Source organism: Natator depressus, chromosome 5, assembly GCF_965152275.1.
Source record: "Natator depressus isolate rNatDep1 chromosome 5, rNatDep2.hap1, whole genome shotgun sequence".
NCBI classification, from domain to species: domain Eukaryota; kingdom Metazoa; phylum Chordata; order Testudines; family Cheloniidae; genus Natator; species Natator depressus.
Genome location: NC_134238.1, coordinates 126,369,635 through 126,384,386, shown reverse-complemented (window position 1 = coordinate 126,384,386; position 14,752 = coordinate 126,369,635). Strand labels below are relative to the sequence as shown.

At 51.1% G+C, this 14,752-nt stretch overlaps 1 protein-coding gene across 3 annotated transcripts in view; it reads left to right on the top strand.

Annotated features, from left to right (window-relative positions):
* DGKQ (diacylglycerol kinase theta) overlaps nucleotides 1-14,752 on the top strand; it is a 173,503-nt gene that overhangs the window by 82,914 nt on the left and 75,837 nt on the right. For 2 of the 3 annotated variants that reach the window (XM_074953594.1, XM_074953595.1), the window contains exons 3-5: nucleotides 707-806; nucleotides 3,637-3,722; nucleotides 5,873-5,998. In XM_074953594.1, the coding sequence (XP_074809695.1) occupies nucleotides 707-806; nucleotides 3,637-3,722; nucleotides 5,873-5,998 (312 nt within the window). The remainder of the gene's footprint in view (nucleotides 1-706; nucleotides 807-3,636; nucleotides 3,723-5,872; nucleotides 5,999-14,752) is intronic. The other variant, XM_074953597.1, reaches the window with a different exon arrangement.

The following is a 14,752-nucleotide window of genomic DNA, read 5'->3' as shown; positions in this document are numbered from 1 at the left end:
TCAGGCATTGGGAGCTCAGCCCAGAATTCCAATGAGCAGCGGGGACTCCGGGAACTGTGGGATAGCTACCCACAGTGCACTGCTCAGAATGTTGACACTTGCCACAGTACTGTGGACGCACACCGTCGAATTACTGTGCTTAGCGTGGGCGCATGCACTCGACTTTATACAATCTGTTCCCAAAAATCGACTTCTGTAAAATCGGAGTACTTTCGTAGTATAGACATGGCCTTCGTTGGCAATGGGACTGAGATGGGCCAAAAGACATGGAGCATAGTGGGGTGGAAGAAAATCTTTAATTTTAAAAATGATTATTCACTGGATATATATGCATCTTTTGGCATTTTTCTTGTATATTGTTTGTGTTCATCTTGTCTGTTCAAATACTCTTAAGGGCAAGGACCATGTCTCTGTGTGGGACCCTGATAATAATTGGAGCCTTCGGATGCTATTTCAACAATAATACCTCATGAGTGCCACCCTTTTCTTGTTTCACTTTGTAAATTTTGAGATGCCTGGGTGTGTATAATAAAACTAGTGTATTTGTTTTCAATTTGTGTTCCTCCCCATTTCTGTGTGCGCACATAGTATAAAGTCATGTATTGCAGCATATAGTATATAAAGGAACTTTCAGTGATTTAGAATTCTTCTTAATAGTCATTGACAGTGATTGTTAAAGATTTACCCTGTATATTTTCATTGACAGGTTCCAGTTGCACATTGTTTTGGACCTCTGGGACATTACAAAAAAAAGTTTTGCACCGTATGCAGAAAGCAGTTAGAGTCCCTTGCATTTCGATGTGAAGGTAATTTAAAATGTGTATATGCACAGTCATGTGTGTCACATAAAAATAGATATATGTGTATTTCTAAAGATATATAATGTATGCTAATGGTAACCCTGACATAAATTCCTTTCTTTTTGCATTCATGAGATAAACTCTACTTAATTTGTTCTCTGGACTGCTTCATTTGTGTTCTGTCCAATAATCTTTGTGTCTGAACCAACATTGCAAACTACCAAGCACCTTCAAACAGTTACCTTAAAAACAAGGAACAAAAATACATGCAGACATAAGTCTCTTCACCAAATGTGGATTCCATCCCCTGATTTTACTCTGGTCCTTGAATTATTGTGGATGCTGCTGCGGGTCAGTGACAGGCCCAAAAGCAAGCCTCCTCCCCTTGGAGAAATGTAATTCTGAGCTTTCTGTTAGTGTGTAGCACGAACACCTACCCCTGAAGTATTTTGAAATACTGGGACTTAAATAAATACCAACAATTTTGACAGAAAAGCTATTTTAGACTGCTTTTAACATATTCTCACTTCTCTGTCATGGTCTGTTGATGGTAGTTAGGGCACCTAAAGGGACATGAAAATAGTATCAGTAAAAATGTTCCAAAGTAGCTTTTCTGTAAAAAGTGCCGTAAACATAATACATGTTGGTCTGAAGGCTTCGTTGGCATTTGTTTGGGGCAACCTGCCTAACTCCCGCATGGCCGTGCCGTTCATGAATGACATGTCCGTTTCAAAAATGAAAGTCATTGGGAGTTGGTAAGGCACTGCTGAAAGTTTTATCCCTGCTCTAGTGTTCCCCTGTATGCATGGCCGGAGAGCTGAAACTGAAGAGACAATAGGTTTGAGCATGCATGGAGGCAATAGGGATGAACCTGGAGTTATGTTGGATAGTCTTGGGCCCATTCTGAAGACCGTTGTAAGCAGCATCAGGGATCAGAAAAAAGCTTTATAAAGTTAGTTTTAAATACTTTTTTTAATTGGGTGATAAAACTTGTGTTCTCTTTTGATGGTTTGCATATTGACTAGTTCAAAGAAATGGAAATGTTGACAGTTAGAGAGGCACTTAGAGCTTGAGATGAGTTTTGATTTGATGACTTTGTATTTGATAGACCAATTCCTCTACCTTTCTGCAGATACTGTCCTTCAGTTGTAAACTAAACATTCAAAGTATGCATTATGAAAGAGCCCATAAAGACTGCTCAGTTCTGACCCTAAGCTCCTGGGCTGAAGTTGACACATTTAGCAGTTCTCCCCAGTCATTTCTAAATCTTGCTTTTTAAAGACCGTTTCTCTTGGGAAAGTGGCTGTCTCTAAACTGTCCCCATCCTACTCAACATATTCATTCTTTTCGGTATTTGGAGGCATATCCAATATCCATATCCAAACTGCAATGCGCGTTCCAGCTTTTACTCCTATTAGTACTGCAGAGCCAACATAGCTTTGCTGCGTGAGCTGCAGAGTGTACTCTACCAAGTGTACCAACAGCAGAATTGTTGCTACGCTCCAATCAGCTACTCTTGTGTAACCTCGCTGAAATCATTATTTGGTTTGCAGAAACTTTATTACTGGATGTGTGGCTGGAAAGAACTCAGCTTCTCTCTAAGCCCAGGTTGAATTTACAAAACTGTCAACATTTTCCTTATCAAATGTGTATTTTTTTTAAAAAATAGTTGACAAATAACAACCCTGGAACTGCACAATATCTTTTTTTACCAAGTAATTTTTGGGGTAGATTTGTAGTCAAGTTAAGAAGTATTTAATCTATTTAGGGATCTCATACTTACTATCTTGTTGTAGCAGTTTTCAGAAGGATTCTTTTCAGAAAAGAAAAACAATATTGCTTCTCCTGTAGATTTAAACAAAGACCGTCTTTGCTTATGTGCAATGGAGAATTACATCCACAGCAGTGTGTAGGGCAATAATTAGCTAGAATGTGCTTATTGACTTTATTTCTTACAACTTATAGAGCACTTTTAAAATTAAGCTTACAGAATGGGTAACTTGATGATTCTTGTAAAAGCATGACTGTCATTGTTAATGGCTGTCAGCGGGGCTGACCTCCTGTGTCAGATCTGGAATACTCGTCAGAGTTGTGTGAGGTGGTTGGAACGATGGATTCCTTGAATGCTACAGAAAGAGGTGGCTTGCAGTCTTGGTGGAATCCTGAGATTCATGTTCTTGATTTATCTGAAGAGACAAATGTGACCGTTCTGGGCAGACAGCAACTTTTAAAGAACAGTTCTATTTACAAGTTAGATTGTAGCTAATTTTCTTTTCTTTTTCTTCTTCTTCCAAATAGGTTCATGGCTATTTGTCCCTGTGTAATTTTTGTTTGGGGTGTGTCTTGGCTGGCTATCACTCTTCTGTGTTTAGGACTTTGTTATTTTTCAGCAATAGAAAATAGGGAAAGTTTCCCTTCCTATTAATGGGGATCTCCTGAACTCTTTCTCATTTTGTTAAAGCAAAATTTCCAGTTTAAGGTGAGAGAGGTGATTATGGTAGGGAAGAGGACTGGTTTCTTTGAATCAGACTATAAACATACTTATAGTAAGCCAGCCAATTGTTCTTATCTTACTTTATTGGAAGAAATAATTAAATCACTTAAGCGCAAAATTAGTTTTGCCTTCCTACATACTTGCTTTTTCAGTTAAATAATAGTTGCATCAATTAAATGCAAAGCAAATTGAATAACACACACCATAATACAGATAAATGTCTTGAATTTTGCCTGTCTTTGCTGAACAGTAAAAGGCATGAGAAATGCTATGTGGGGAGATAGGAAAATAAAACAAACTTGGATGTTAAAGACATTTCCTGTTTAATTTTTTTACTTTCAGTGTGTGAACTACACGTGCACATGGATTGTGTCCCATTTGCTTGTAGCGATTGTCGTCAGTGCCATCAAGATGGGCATCAGGATCATGTGAGTGTTAACTTGTGTGGCTAGAACAGAGCATGAAGTACAATCGGTTACTTTCAATGTAAAACAAACCTGATTCCCCTCCCTCCCCCAATAACATCCTCCTCCAGTTTCTGTTGTGTGGTTTACTGCGTGAGTGACATGGGTTTGGTAGATATGTTCCTTATCTATAAGGAACAGAAAAATACATCCTGTATATTATTGGATTTTATTGTGAACTGATGTTACTTTTTGTTTTCTAACGTGTTACTGACATTTGTCCAATGGAGAGCAGGTTATTGCTGCTGAATTTTAGACATGCTCAGTGGAGCTCAAGTTGAACATATCCAGGAGCGTTCAGAAAATCTCAGTCTTTATTTAAAAAACAAAAGACCGCTCTGGTGATGGGGAAATGGAAATTCCCTCTTCTCTCCGAGAGTATTTTTTTTTTTTGCTTCTTATGATGTGAACCTTTTTTAGAGAAACTGTAATGCTAAACAGTACAAGCCTGTTGGCAGGACGAATAGAATTACCATCAAAGTACAATGTGCCCTTCATACTGATGCATCATTTCTAAATTGTAGTGTCCTCTTTGTGAAGGGGGAAAATGATTGTATAGCTATTGCACTTCTCCCTGTTTTACCTCAGATTTCATGGCCAAAACTTTAAAAGATGGCTGCTGAAAATTCTGGTAATTAAGTGGATATTGAGGCCTGATTTTTCAGAAGTGCTGAGCAACCAGCAGCTTCCATGGTAGTAGAGAGTTACTGCTGGATGCTGAGCACTTCTGAAATTCAGGCCTAAATGTGGTGTTAGTTGTACCGTAGCTTTTAGCACCACTCTTTAAAATTTTTGGCCTTCTATCTCTCGTACTAAAGACTGACCAAGCATTTTGAAAGGGCACGTTATTGTAGTAGCTATAGGTGCCAAAGATCAAATGCAAAGTAATTTGCTGTGTATAAGTTTAGTGTAAGAATAATACATTGTGGACTGTTTGTAGAACATGAAATAAAAATTAATATTTCTGTATGCAGTATTGTAGCAATGTCGGCCTCAAGATATTAGAGACAAGATGAGTGAGGTGATATCTTTATTGGACCAACATCTGTTGGTGAGAGAGACAAGCTTTCGAGCTTACACAGAGCTCTTCTTCTGGTCTGGGAAATGTACTCAGAGTGTCACAGCTAAATACAAGGTGGAACAGATTGTTTAGCATACGTAGTGATCACATATTTCAAAAAGAACAAGGAGTACTTGTTACACCTTAGAGACTAACAAATTTATTAACAAAAATATTTCAAGGGACCACTCCAGGGGAAACGGCCTGTTAACATCCCTGCAGTCAGGGGAGGAAAGGAAGATGGGGGCCTGGGGGGACTGTTAGTGGGTTACAGATTGTTGTAATAAGTCATAACTACACTGTCTCTGTTCAATCCATGATATTGAGTGTTCAGCAAAGTTATGAAGTTAAGCTCCCCGGCTCGTCTTTTGAAAGGATTGTGCAGGTTTCCTTTGAGGATGAGGACTGATAGGGCGGACATAGAGTGATAAAGTGAATTGTGAAAAGTGTTTACCCACAGGTGATGTGAGGTTTTTGTCTTTTATCGTTTTCCTGTGGTTTTTCTGCATTTTGAGCTTTTGAGCAACGTGACACACCCCAAGGACACAGAGAGTTGTTATAGAAGCCACACATTTCTGAGATCTCTAAACCCATTCCTCAGGCTGGCTGCTGCTTATGTCTCAGGCAAAATGTTTAATGTTTGCTGCTCAATATCTTAATCCGTAAAATGCTAATTCTAATCTCTCTGAATATTTTGAAAACTAAGATTTGTAATGGGCTGTGAAGATGGAAAGTGCTATGTAAGTGCCAAATATTGTTCCTTATGTTGATGCATTTATTATAGAGCTAAACATTACAATGCTCAGGAAAACGGGCCAGTGAGACTTCTTTATCCTTGATTTTCTGTGGGATTTTAATGGCCTGCTGCAAACTTGCTTACTCCATATTTCAATAGGAAAATACTTAAATATTGTATATATTAATTACATTAAATATGTGCAACGTTCTGTGATGTTTTTCCTAAAGCCTTTAGGGTTAATTTTAAATTAATAATGTAGGGACACGGTTGTGTTTACCATTCGGTAAAATACAGTTGATTGATCCATTTTCTCAGGATACATACCATCATCATTGGAGGCAGGGAAATCTCTCGTCCAGTGCTCGTTGTGAGGTCTGCAAGAAAACCTGTGGTTCTTCAGAGGTGCTGTCTGGCATGAGGTGTGAGTGGTGTGGCATTCTGGTATGTAAGCGTCATTGGGCATATCTGTGGAAATAAAAGCCTTGTTAATTTTAGGTATTTAAAACTGGCCATGAATAAGTCATAGAATCATAGAATATCAGGGTTGGAAGGGACCTCCAGGAGGTCATCTAGTTCAACCCCCTGCTCAAAGCAGGACCGATCCCCAATTAAATCATCCCAGCCAAGGCTTTGTCAAGCCTGACCTTAAAACCTAGCCTGACCTTAAAAACTTCTAAGGAAGGAGATTCCACCACCTCCCTAGGTAACGCATTCCAGTGTTTCACCACCCTCCTAGTGAAAAAGTTTTTCCTAATATCCAACCTAAACCTCCCCCACTGCAACTTGAGACCGTTACTCCTTGTCCTGTCATCCGCTACCACTGAGAATAGTCTAGATCCATCCTCTTTGGAACCACCTTTCAGGTAGTTAAAAGCAGTTATCAAATCTCCCCTCATTCTTCTCTTTTGTAGACTAAACAATCCCAGTTCCCTCAGCCTCTCCTCGTAACTCAGTCATTTGTTAGATGACACTCAATAAATCAGAGCGAAAGTAAGTTTGGGATTTGTTTCCTTTAGTCTCCAAAGTGGAGGAATTTTAAAATAAGTGGATAAAATTAAGGAATTCTTAATGCTGTGTCTTAACAGGATTCTTTGGGGGTACTAACACTGCATAGTTAACTGATGCTTCTTCATTCAGTACACGGCTGCTATTCCATTTCTTGTCTTGTGGTTCTCACACATTCGGTATATTACCAGTTAGTCCTTGTATTATTGATGTGAATTGTAAAAAGTGTGAGAGGGTCGGGCCAGATGGCTATAGGAGAGTAATAGAAGGCAGATATATTAGCCCCAGGCTAAGTAGGTCCCTTTTCCCTGGGTAAGGTAACAGGGAAGGTTTTTTTTTTGAAACAGAAAAGAAATTTATTTGTAACAGTTACAGAGATTACAAAAAGAGAAAGAAAAACTTAGCAACAAAACAACGCAATCAGAAGGTATAACACAACAGCTTTCAGGAGGGAGAGGTGTTCAGGCTAGCCCAGGCCCAGAGCGGGGGGGCTTCCTCGACACTCGTGGTCTTCCACCCTCCTGAGTTACCTGGTGGCCTAGAGCGGGGGGGCTTCCTCGACACTCGTGGTCTTCCACCCCCTCGAGTTACCTAGTGCCGCGCCCAGGGTCACCGACCCTCCCTCTCCTGAGAGTGCCCGACAAGATGGGCACGGCTGCGGGGTGGGTGGTTGGGAGGGAGGGGGGCACACCCATGTATTATAAAACCCCTCCTAAATAACAATAATGATGGTATTCACAGCAGCTAACGGCTGTGGCTGGCGTCTCTCGCTCTGTCCCTCAATCAGAGGGTCAGACGGAGGGAACCGGACGGGATCACCGAGCAGAGAACCCCGGACAGCGCCCACCGTTCTTCGAAGGTGTCAAGGGAATCGGTGGACGCCGCCCAGAGGAACTCCGCCCGAATGCGTGAATGTACTGAGGATCGGAAAACGGCCCTACAATCGCAGGACGCCTCATGAGCCAACCTCCGCTCTCTGGTCTTATAAATGGCTGTCTTAGCCAAGGCTAGGAGGAGGCTAACCAGGAGATCCCGCGACTTGGTGGGGCCACGGATGGGGAGTGTATAGATAAAGAGGTGAGGGGAGAAATGAAGCCAAAAGCGCAAGAGAATATTTGTGAGGAGCCGAAAAAGAGGCTGCAATCTGGCACACTCTAAATAGATGTGCGCCAGGGTTTCCCTCACATTACAAAAGGGGCAAGTCTCCGGAACGGAGGTGAAACGTGTCAAAAACACGCCCGTGCTCACGGCCCCGTGAAGGAGCCGCCAACTAATGTCCCCGACGGGCCTCGGGACCAAGGTGGAGTACAGGCTGGCCCACCGAGGTTGCTCCCCCTCCAAGGGTGGCAGGAGATCTCGCCACTTTGTGTCAGGGCGGGACACCAGGGTGCGGGCGTGAAGGGTATGGAGCGTGAGTGTATATAGATATTGCCGTGATGCAACTTGAAAACCGACCGGTTGCAATTCATGCAGCCGGCTTGCAGTGAAAGGATGAGGGGTGTGTTGGGATCGGCAGGGTAGGGGCCCGATGGAAAGGTCCGGCGGGCCTGGGGTAAAGGATGGGCGGGGTGCGCCCTCACGCAAGGCTCGGCTGACATAAGCCCGAGCAGCGGGGGTCAAAGCGGCCTCCACCTCCTGAAGCACGCGCCGGGGGGTGCGAAGGCTGGAGAGCCCCATGCGTCGAGCGAGCGTCAGGGGATCCAGCCAGTCCCCCCGGTCGTAGTCCAGGAGGTCCCCGACCCTCGTAACTCCCGCCAGGACCAACCTCTGGCGCACCGTGCGGGACTCCGCCGCCTGCACACGAAGTTGGGGGTTGTGTAGCAGGGGCTCCGTGAGGAGATCTGCCCCCACGATGGCCGCCACAGACCTGGTGGTTGAAAACAGTTTCCAGGTCCGGAGGAGGTCCTGGTAGAAATCCGGCAGCCCGGAGAGGTCTCGCGGAAAACCTCTCGGACAAAGATAAAAGAGCTGCCGGTCATATCGGAGCCCATGGAGGCGGCGTAGGAAGGCGTGCGCCAATATGCTCCACGTCGAACTACCTGCACTATAAAGGAGCCTCTGCAGGGCCTGGAGGCGGAAAACGCGGACCTGAGTGTACAGACACTTCAGGTCCTGCCCTCCTTCCTTCAGGGGCAAATGAAGAACTCCAACAGGGGCCCAGTGCAATCCTGACCAAAAGAACTCCAGAATCAAGCTCCGGAGGTGGGACAGGAAACCCGGGGCCGGGGCTAGGGTGTTGAGCCGGTACCAGAGCGTGGACAGGACTAGTTGGTTAAGCACCAGTGCTCTCCCCCGAAGGGAGAGACATCGGAGTAGCCTCGTCCATTTCCTGATCCGCTCAATCACGCCGCCTTCCAAATTTTGCCAGTTCTCCGGCGGAGAAGGGTGCGTGGCAGAAAGGTAAACGCCGAGATAGAGCAGAGGGCCGGCACTCCACCGGATGGTCTGAAGCGCGGGTGGGAGGGAGCTTACCTGCCGCCAGCCCCCCACCGCCAAGCCAGAGCTTTTGACCCAGTTGACTCGGGCGGAGGAGGCTGCTGAATAGATGGCTTGGCATGCCTCCACTCGCGCCAAGTCGCCCGGGTCCTGGACCACGAGGAGGACGTCATCGGCGTACGCCGACAGGACCAGCCGCAGCTCCGGCTCCCGCAGCACCAACCCCGTCAACCTCCTGCGGAGGAGACAGAGGAAAGGCTCGATCGCCAGAGCGTACAGCTGGCCTGAGAGGGGGCACCCCTGCCGCACCCCTCGCCCGAAGCTGACCGGTTCGGTCAGGGTCCAGTTGAGCCTAACCAAACACTCCGCGGAGGCGTACAGCACCCGGAGAAAACTCACAAACTGAGGTCCGAATCCAAACGCCCGCAGGGTGCTCAGGAGGTACCCATGATCCACTCTATCGAACGCCTTCTCCTGATCGAGAGACAGGAGGGCGAACGACAGACCGTCTCTCCGCCCGAGTTCCAAAAGGTCTCGGACTAGAAAGAGGTTGTCAAAAATGCTGCGACCCGGGACAGTATAGGTCTGGTCTGGGTGGATCACGTCCGCCATCACGGACCCTAGCCGCAGCGAAATTGCTTTCGCTACGATTTTGTAATCCGTGCTAAGGAGTGAGAGGGGACGCCAGTTTCGTAAGTCGCGGAGGTCCCCCTTCTTCGGCAGCAAGGCAAGCACCGCTCGCCTGCACGACAGAGGGAGGACCCCGCCCTGCAAAGACTCAGCCCAGACAGTGACTAGGTCTGGGCCGAGGATGTCCCAGAACGCGCGGTAAAACTCCACGGTCAGCCCGTCCATGCCCGGAGATTTATTGGTGGGCATGCGGCGGAGGGCTTCCGAGAACTCGGCCAGGGTGAGAGGCAGCTCTAGCCGGTCTCGGTCGCCCACGCTGACCGTGGGGAGTTCCTCCCAGAGCACCCCGCGAGCGCCAGGATCGGTCGGATCCGGGGAGAAAAGGCTTGCGTAGAAGTCACGGGCCCTCCCACACATCTCCTCCGGATCCGTGAGGGGGGTGCCGTCTTCCGCTAGAAGGCAGGTGACGTGTTTTTTGGCCCCCCTCGTTTTCTCCAGGGCATAGAAGAAGCGGGAGCCGCGATCCATCTCCCGAAGGAGGCGGATGCGGGACCGGACAAAGGCACCTCGGGCCCGGTGGTCCTCGAGGGCTCGAAGTTCCTCCCGCTTCTCCCGGCACGCTCCGCAGAGGGACGGGTCCCCGGGGCTGGCGGCCAGGCGCCTCTCCAGCTCTAAGACCTCCCGTTCCAACTGCTCTATCGCTGCATTTCTCCGTCGGCTGGCGCCCCGAGTGTAGTTGCGGCAGAAGAGCTTGGCGCGCACCTTCCCTAGATCCCACCAGCGCCGCACCGAGGGAAAGGCACGCCACTGCTCCCGCCAGGCCAGCCAAAACTCCCGGAAGGACATCACAAAGCTCTCGTCCTCCAGCAGGCTGTTATTAAAGTGCCAGTAGGCCGGCCCCGGTCCCTCCGCACGGAGGGAGACCGTGACGGTAACTAAATGATGGTCGGAAAAAGGGGCCGGTCGAACGGTGGAGGAGTGGGCCTGTGAAAGATGGAAACGGGATAGGTAAATACGGTCTAACCGAGAGCGGTGTGACCGATGGGCCTCCACCCGGACAAAGGTAAACGTGGAAGTGTCATCTGGGTGATGGTCACGCCAGACGTCCACTAGGGAGTGATAGTCAACTATGTCTCGGAGAATGGTCGCGGCGGCCGGGCTCGGCTCGGCCCCCGAGCGGTCCCGCTCCTCGAGGGTAGTGTTAAAGTCCCCTCCCAGGATCAGGCACTCGTGCGAGTCTAGGGTGCCGAGAAAATCGGACACCTGCTGGTAGAATTGTGGCCGCTGTGAACTCACTTGCGGGGCATAGATATTAACAAGATTGACCACGAGCCCCTCCAGATGAACTCGGAGGTGCAACAAGTGGCCCGGTACGACCTCAGTGACCCCTAGCACCTCGGGCCGCAGGGCGGGGGAGAACAGGGTCGCCACTCCAGCTTGCCAGGTCGTGCAATGGCTGAAGTATACCCCGTCCCCCCACTCCAGCCGCCACCTATCCTCGGCGGTTGGGTCCGTGTGGGTCTCCTGCAGGAAAACCACAGAGTACCCCCCCTCCCGAAGGTAGGAGAGCACCTGGGACCTGCGGAGAGCCATCCTACAGCCCCTGGTATTCAGGGTTACAATAATGAGAGGTGTCACGCGGAGGGCCGGGGGGGTGGGGAGTTCTCATTGGTGGGGGTGCTCATGGCCCCCGGCGGGTCGCGTAGCAACCCGTGTCCCATCCCATAAGTAAGTAGATCTTTCCGGAAGCCGCGGGCCCGCTCGTAGGCCGCGGCACCGCGCCTCCCTTGCCCTCTGCCCTCCTTCATAAGGGCCCTTGCGGCCTGAACGAGTTGATCGAAGTCCCCCCATCGCTGGAGAGCCAGCTGTGCCCTATTGCGGGCACCACGGGTGTGCTCTAAGAACTTCCGTAGTGCATGCCGCAGCTCATGGGGGGATGGGGTTACGGTTTCCGGGGTACTCCCCGATGGGGTTCTTAATACAGCCTCGAGGTCCGCTAGGGCGGGTAGGCAGGGTGCGGACCGCCGACGGGGCGTCTGACAGGCTGGGGTTATTAAATCCATCTCGTGCCTTGGGGTGGACGGGGATGGCAGGGGGAAAAGCGCAACTCCTGATGAGTCGCAACTAGAAAACGTAAAGACTGCTCCCTGGGGGGAATCTGCAAAAGGCGGAAAAGAAATAACCCCAGGGGCGGCAGTAGCCTTGCAGGAGGAGGGAAATTGAACCGGGACAGGGGTGGGGGCAGGGGCAGAGGTAAGGCCCTGGGCTTCAGGAGGCGAGCAGCAAAAAGAAGGTGCCTCCTGAGCAGGGTCGGGGGTTAAGGGGCAAGGGAGGGGGCTCCGAGTAATGCTAGATGCTGGCTCCGGGGTGGTCGTGGCATCAGGTGGTAAACCACTTTCCGTGGGGTGCTCACCCGGAAAGGCAGTCAGGGGGAGAGAACATGGGGAAAGGGGGCCTGGGGTGAGATTGCCTAAAACGAGGCTGGCCGGCAGTAAATCATCCCCTCCCTGGGTGACCGGGGTCAAATCTAGGGCCTCAATCTCTGCATACACAGAGGAGAGGCCGACTCCTACTACCCTGGGGGCCTCTCCGCTAGGGCCCGCCTCAATGGTCACGTCGGGGTTCGTAGGGAGTTCAGGTGGTATCCGGTTAGAAGGGGCTTCCTCCGGGGCTTCGGAGGGGAGGGTCCCCCGCGGAGGGGGGATTCCTCCCTCCAATGCCAGTCTATCTTCACCTCCCGACACCAGCGAATGGATCTCACTCGTGGCCGAAGCGGGAGGCTCAAGGTCAGTACCTCCCTTCCTGGTCTTCCGGGGGGCTTCCGCGTCAGATGGATGCAGCGGGGCTCGAGCCCTCCGCTTGCCTCGCTTCCCCTGGACTACAGTCCAGCCCTCCATAGCGTCATCTGGGGGTTGAATAGCAGGGGGCGGAGCGGGGCGCGGAGGCAAAGGTTCAGGGGTTCGGGGGGATAGCGGTGAGGCAGCAGGAGGGGCGGGGGGTTCTCCTTGGGGCGAGCCCTCTCCTGCACCTGGTAATAGCTGTGCCACACTCTCCTCCAGAGGCTCTGCCGAGGTGGTTACAGCAAGAGCGGGACTCCCGTGGTCGCCCGGGCGTTGTTGGAAAGGTACCTCTTGGGCCCGGACGGGGGCAGCGTTGGATCGGGTGGGAGGAGGGGTGGTTTCAGGTGCCGGGTGGCCAGGGGTGTCGGCAACGACAGGGCCGATATCCCGCCGGGTCTCGGGGGTCTCAGGTGCCCCTCTCCCCCGGGCCAAAGGGCAGTCCCTGCGGACATGCCCCGCCGAGCGGCAGAGGTAGCACCGGGCCTCTCCGGTGGAATAAAAGACCCTATAGCGGGCTCCCTGGTAGGGAACTAGGAAGGACCCCTCAAGCGCCTCTCCGTCACGCACCCCCGCCGGCAGTGAAATCTGCACTTGCCGGCGGAACGAAAGGACGTGACGGAGGGCGGGGTCCTTGCAGCCTAACGGGAGAGGGCTGATAGCAGAGACGAGTTTTCCCAGGGCAGAAAGAGCGGGTAACAGGGCAACATTAGGTAAAAAGGGAGGAACGGAGGTGAGGACGAGGCGAACGCCCAGATCTTCTAGCGGTTCTAGGGGGATAAACACCCCGCCTACCACTAGGCCCTTCTCCACCGCCTCCTGGGCGGCAGTCTCCGAAGCCAGAAAGAAAACGACCTTCCCATACATCTTGGAGGCCGCCACAATGGCCATGGGTCCTACCACCTTCGCCAACGCTTGCACGTATGCCTCCACGTGGGGCGAGGCGGGCACCAGGAGGCAACGGACACCGTGCTTCCTGGTCAGGGCGGGAAGAGGGCCCCGGGCGCTAGTGATGGTAGCGGAGGTAGTGGGTGGGCGAGATGAGGAGGCGGCAGGCGAGGGGGAGCCTGCCGCCGCCCGGGCATACGTCCTGGGGGCCGGGGGAGGGACGGTCACAGAGCTGGTGGAGGGAACAGCTGGGAGGGGTGCCACGATCGATGATGAGGCCACAGTGGTGGGGGCGGCCTCTGCCATGGGGGGCCCAGCGGCATTAGCGGGGCCCTTTCCTTTCGGCCCGCCCCGACCTTTCCGTCGAACTGGGGGGGGGTTCCTAAAGTCTAATGGGGCAAGAACCAAAGCAGCAGTAGTAATTGCCCCGGTGCCTCCCACTGCCGAGGCCCCAGCGGGGGCGGGGGCAGGGGTACTAACAATGGAGGCGGTGGGGAAATCCTGAGGGGTGGGCAGGGGGGTAGATGGGGAAGGGACAACCAATTCCGTTGGAGGGGCCTTGCGTCTCTCCATCTCTGCCATTGTAAGCAGGGAGAGACAGGGAGACACCGGAAGGAGGGGGGGGGCAAAAATCGGGGTCCGGTAGTAGGGGTAAACTATGGGATAAACAATCTGGGGGGTGGGGGTGGAGGGAGGACGACCCACCACAATTGTCCAAAGAGTCTCGTTTGGTTGGTTGTTATGCCCGGTCCGAAAGGCAAAGTCCAAAGCAAACAGCTGGATCCGAAGGCAGATGGCAGATTGCCAGCAGGGACGAGGCAGCGGGGGCCGTAATAGTCGTAGTAGTGGTGGGGGGGTTGGGGGCACCGGTGGATCTGGGGGTAGCTCCCTGCTACACCCCTGTGCCGCCACAGACGCAGCTGGAACGCAGTCAACTCCCCCCCCCCCGAGGGTATAATTCAAAGGAAATCCCTCAGTCTTACGGCCTCTCTCCACGATGATTCATAACTGCTCGGGCGAGTTCTCCGGCCTCTGGCATCTGTTGCAGCTGTTGGCTCTGTCCCAAGGCTCTCGGCAGCTAGGAATGTTGTAATGATAAGAAAAAAGTCCAGGCAAAAAACAAAACGGCTGGGTCTGGGGGCGTCCACTCCCCTCTCTGGACAGCGGGTCGGCAGTCCTCCCCCCCTCCTCCGGGGGTTTCAATTAAGCAAAGAGCAAAGTCCAAAAGCAGGCGTCTGGGGGGGGGTGCTGGCGACCGGCCAGCACACTGACGCAGCTCAGAAAAGCGGGAGAAAACGAAACCAAAAAAAACAAAGCGTCCGGCCCAAACGCGGGGGGGGGAACTAAGCGAAAGAAAAAGTGTGAAAAATCCGGGCCAGGGGGCTTCAGGAAAGAAAGG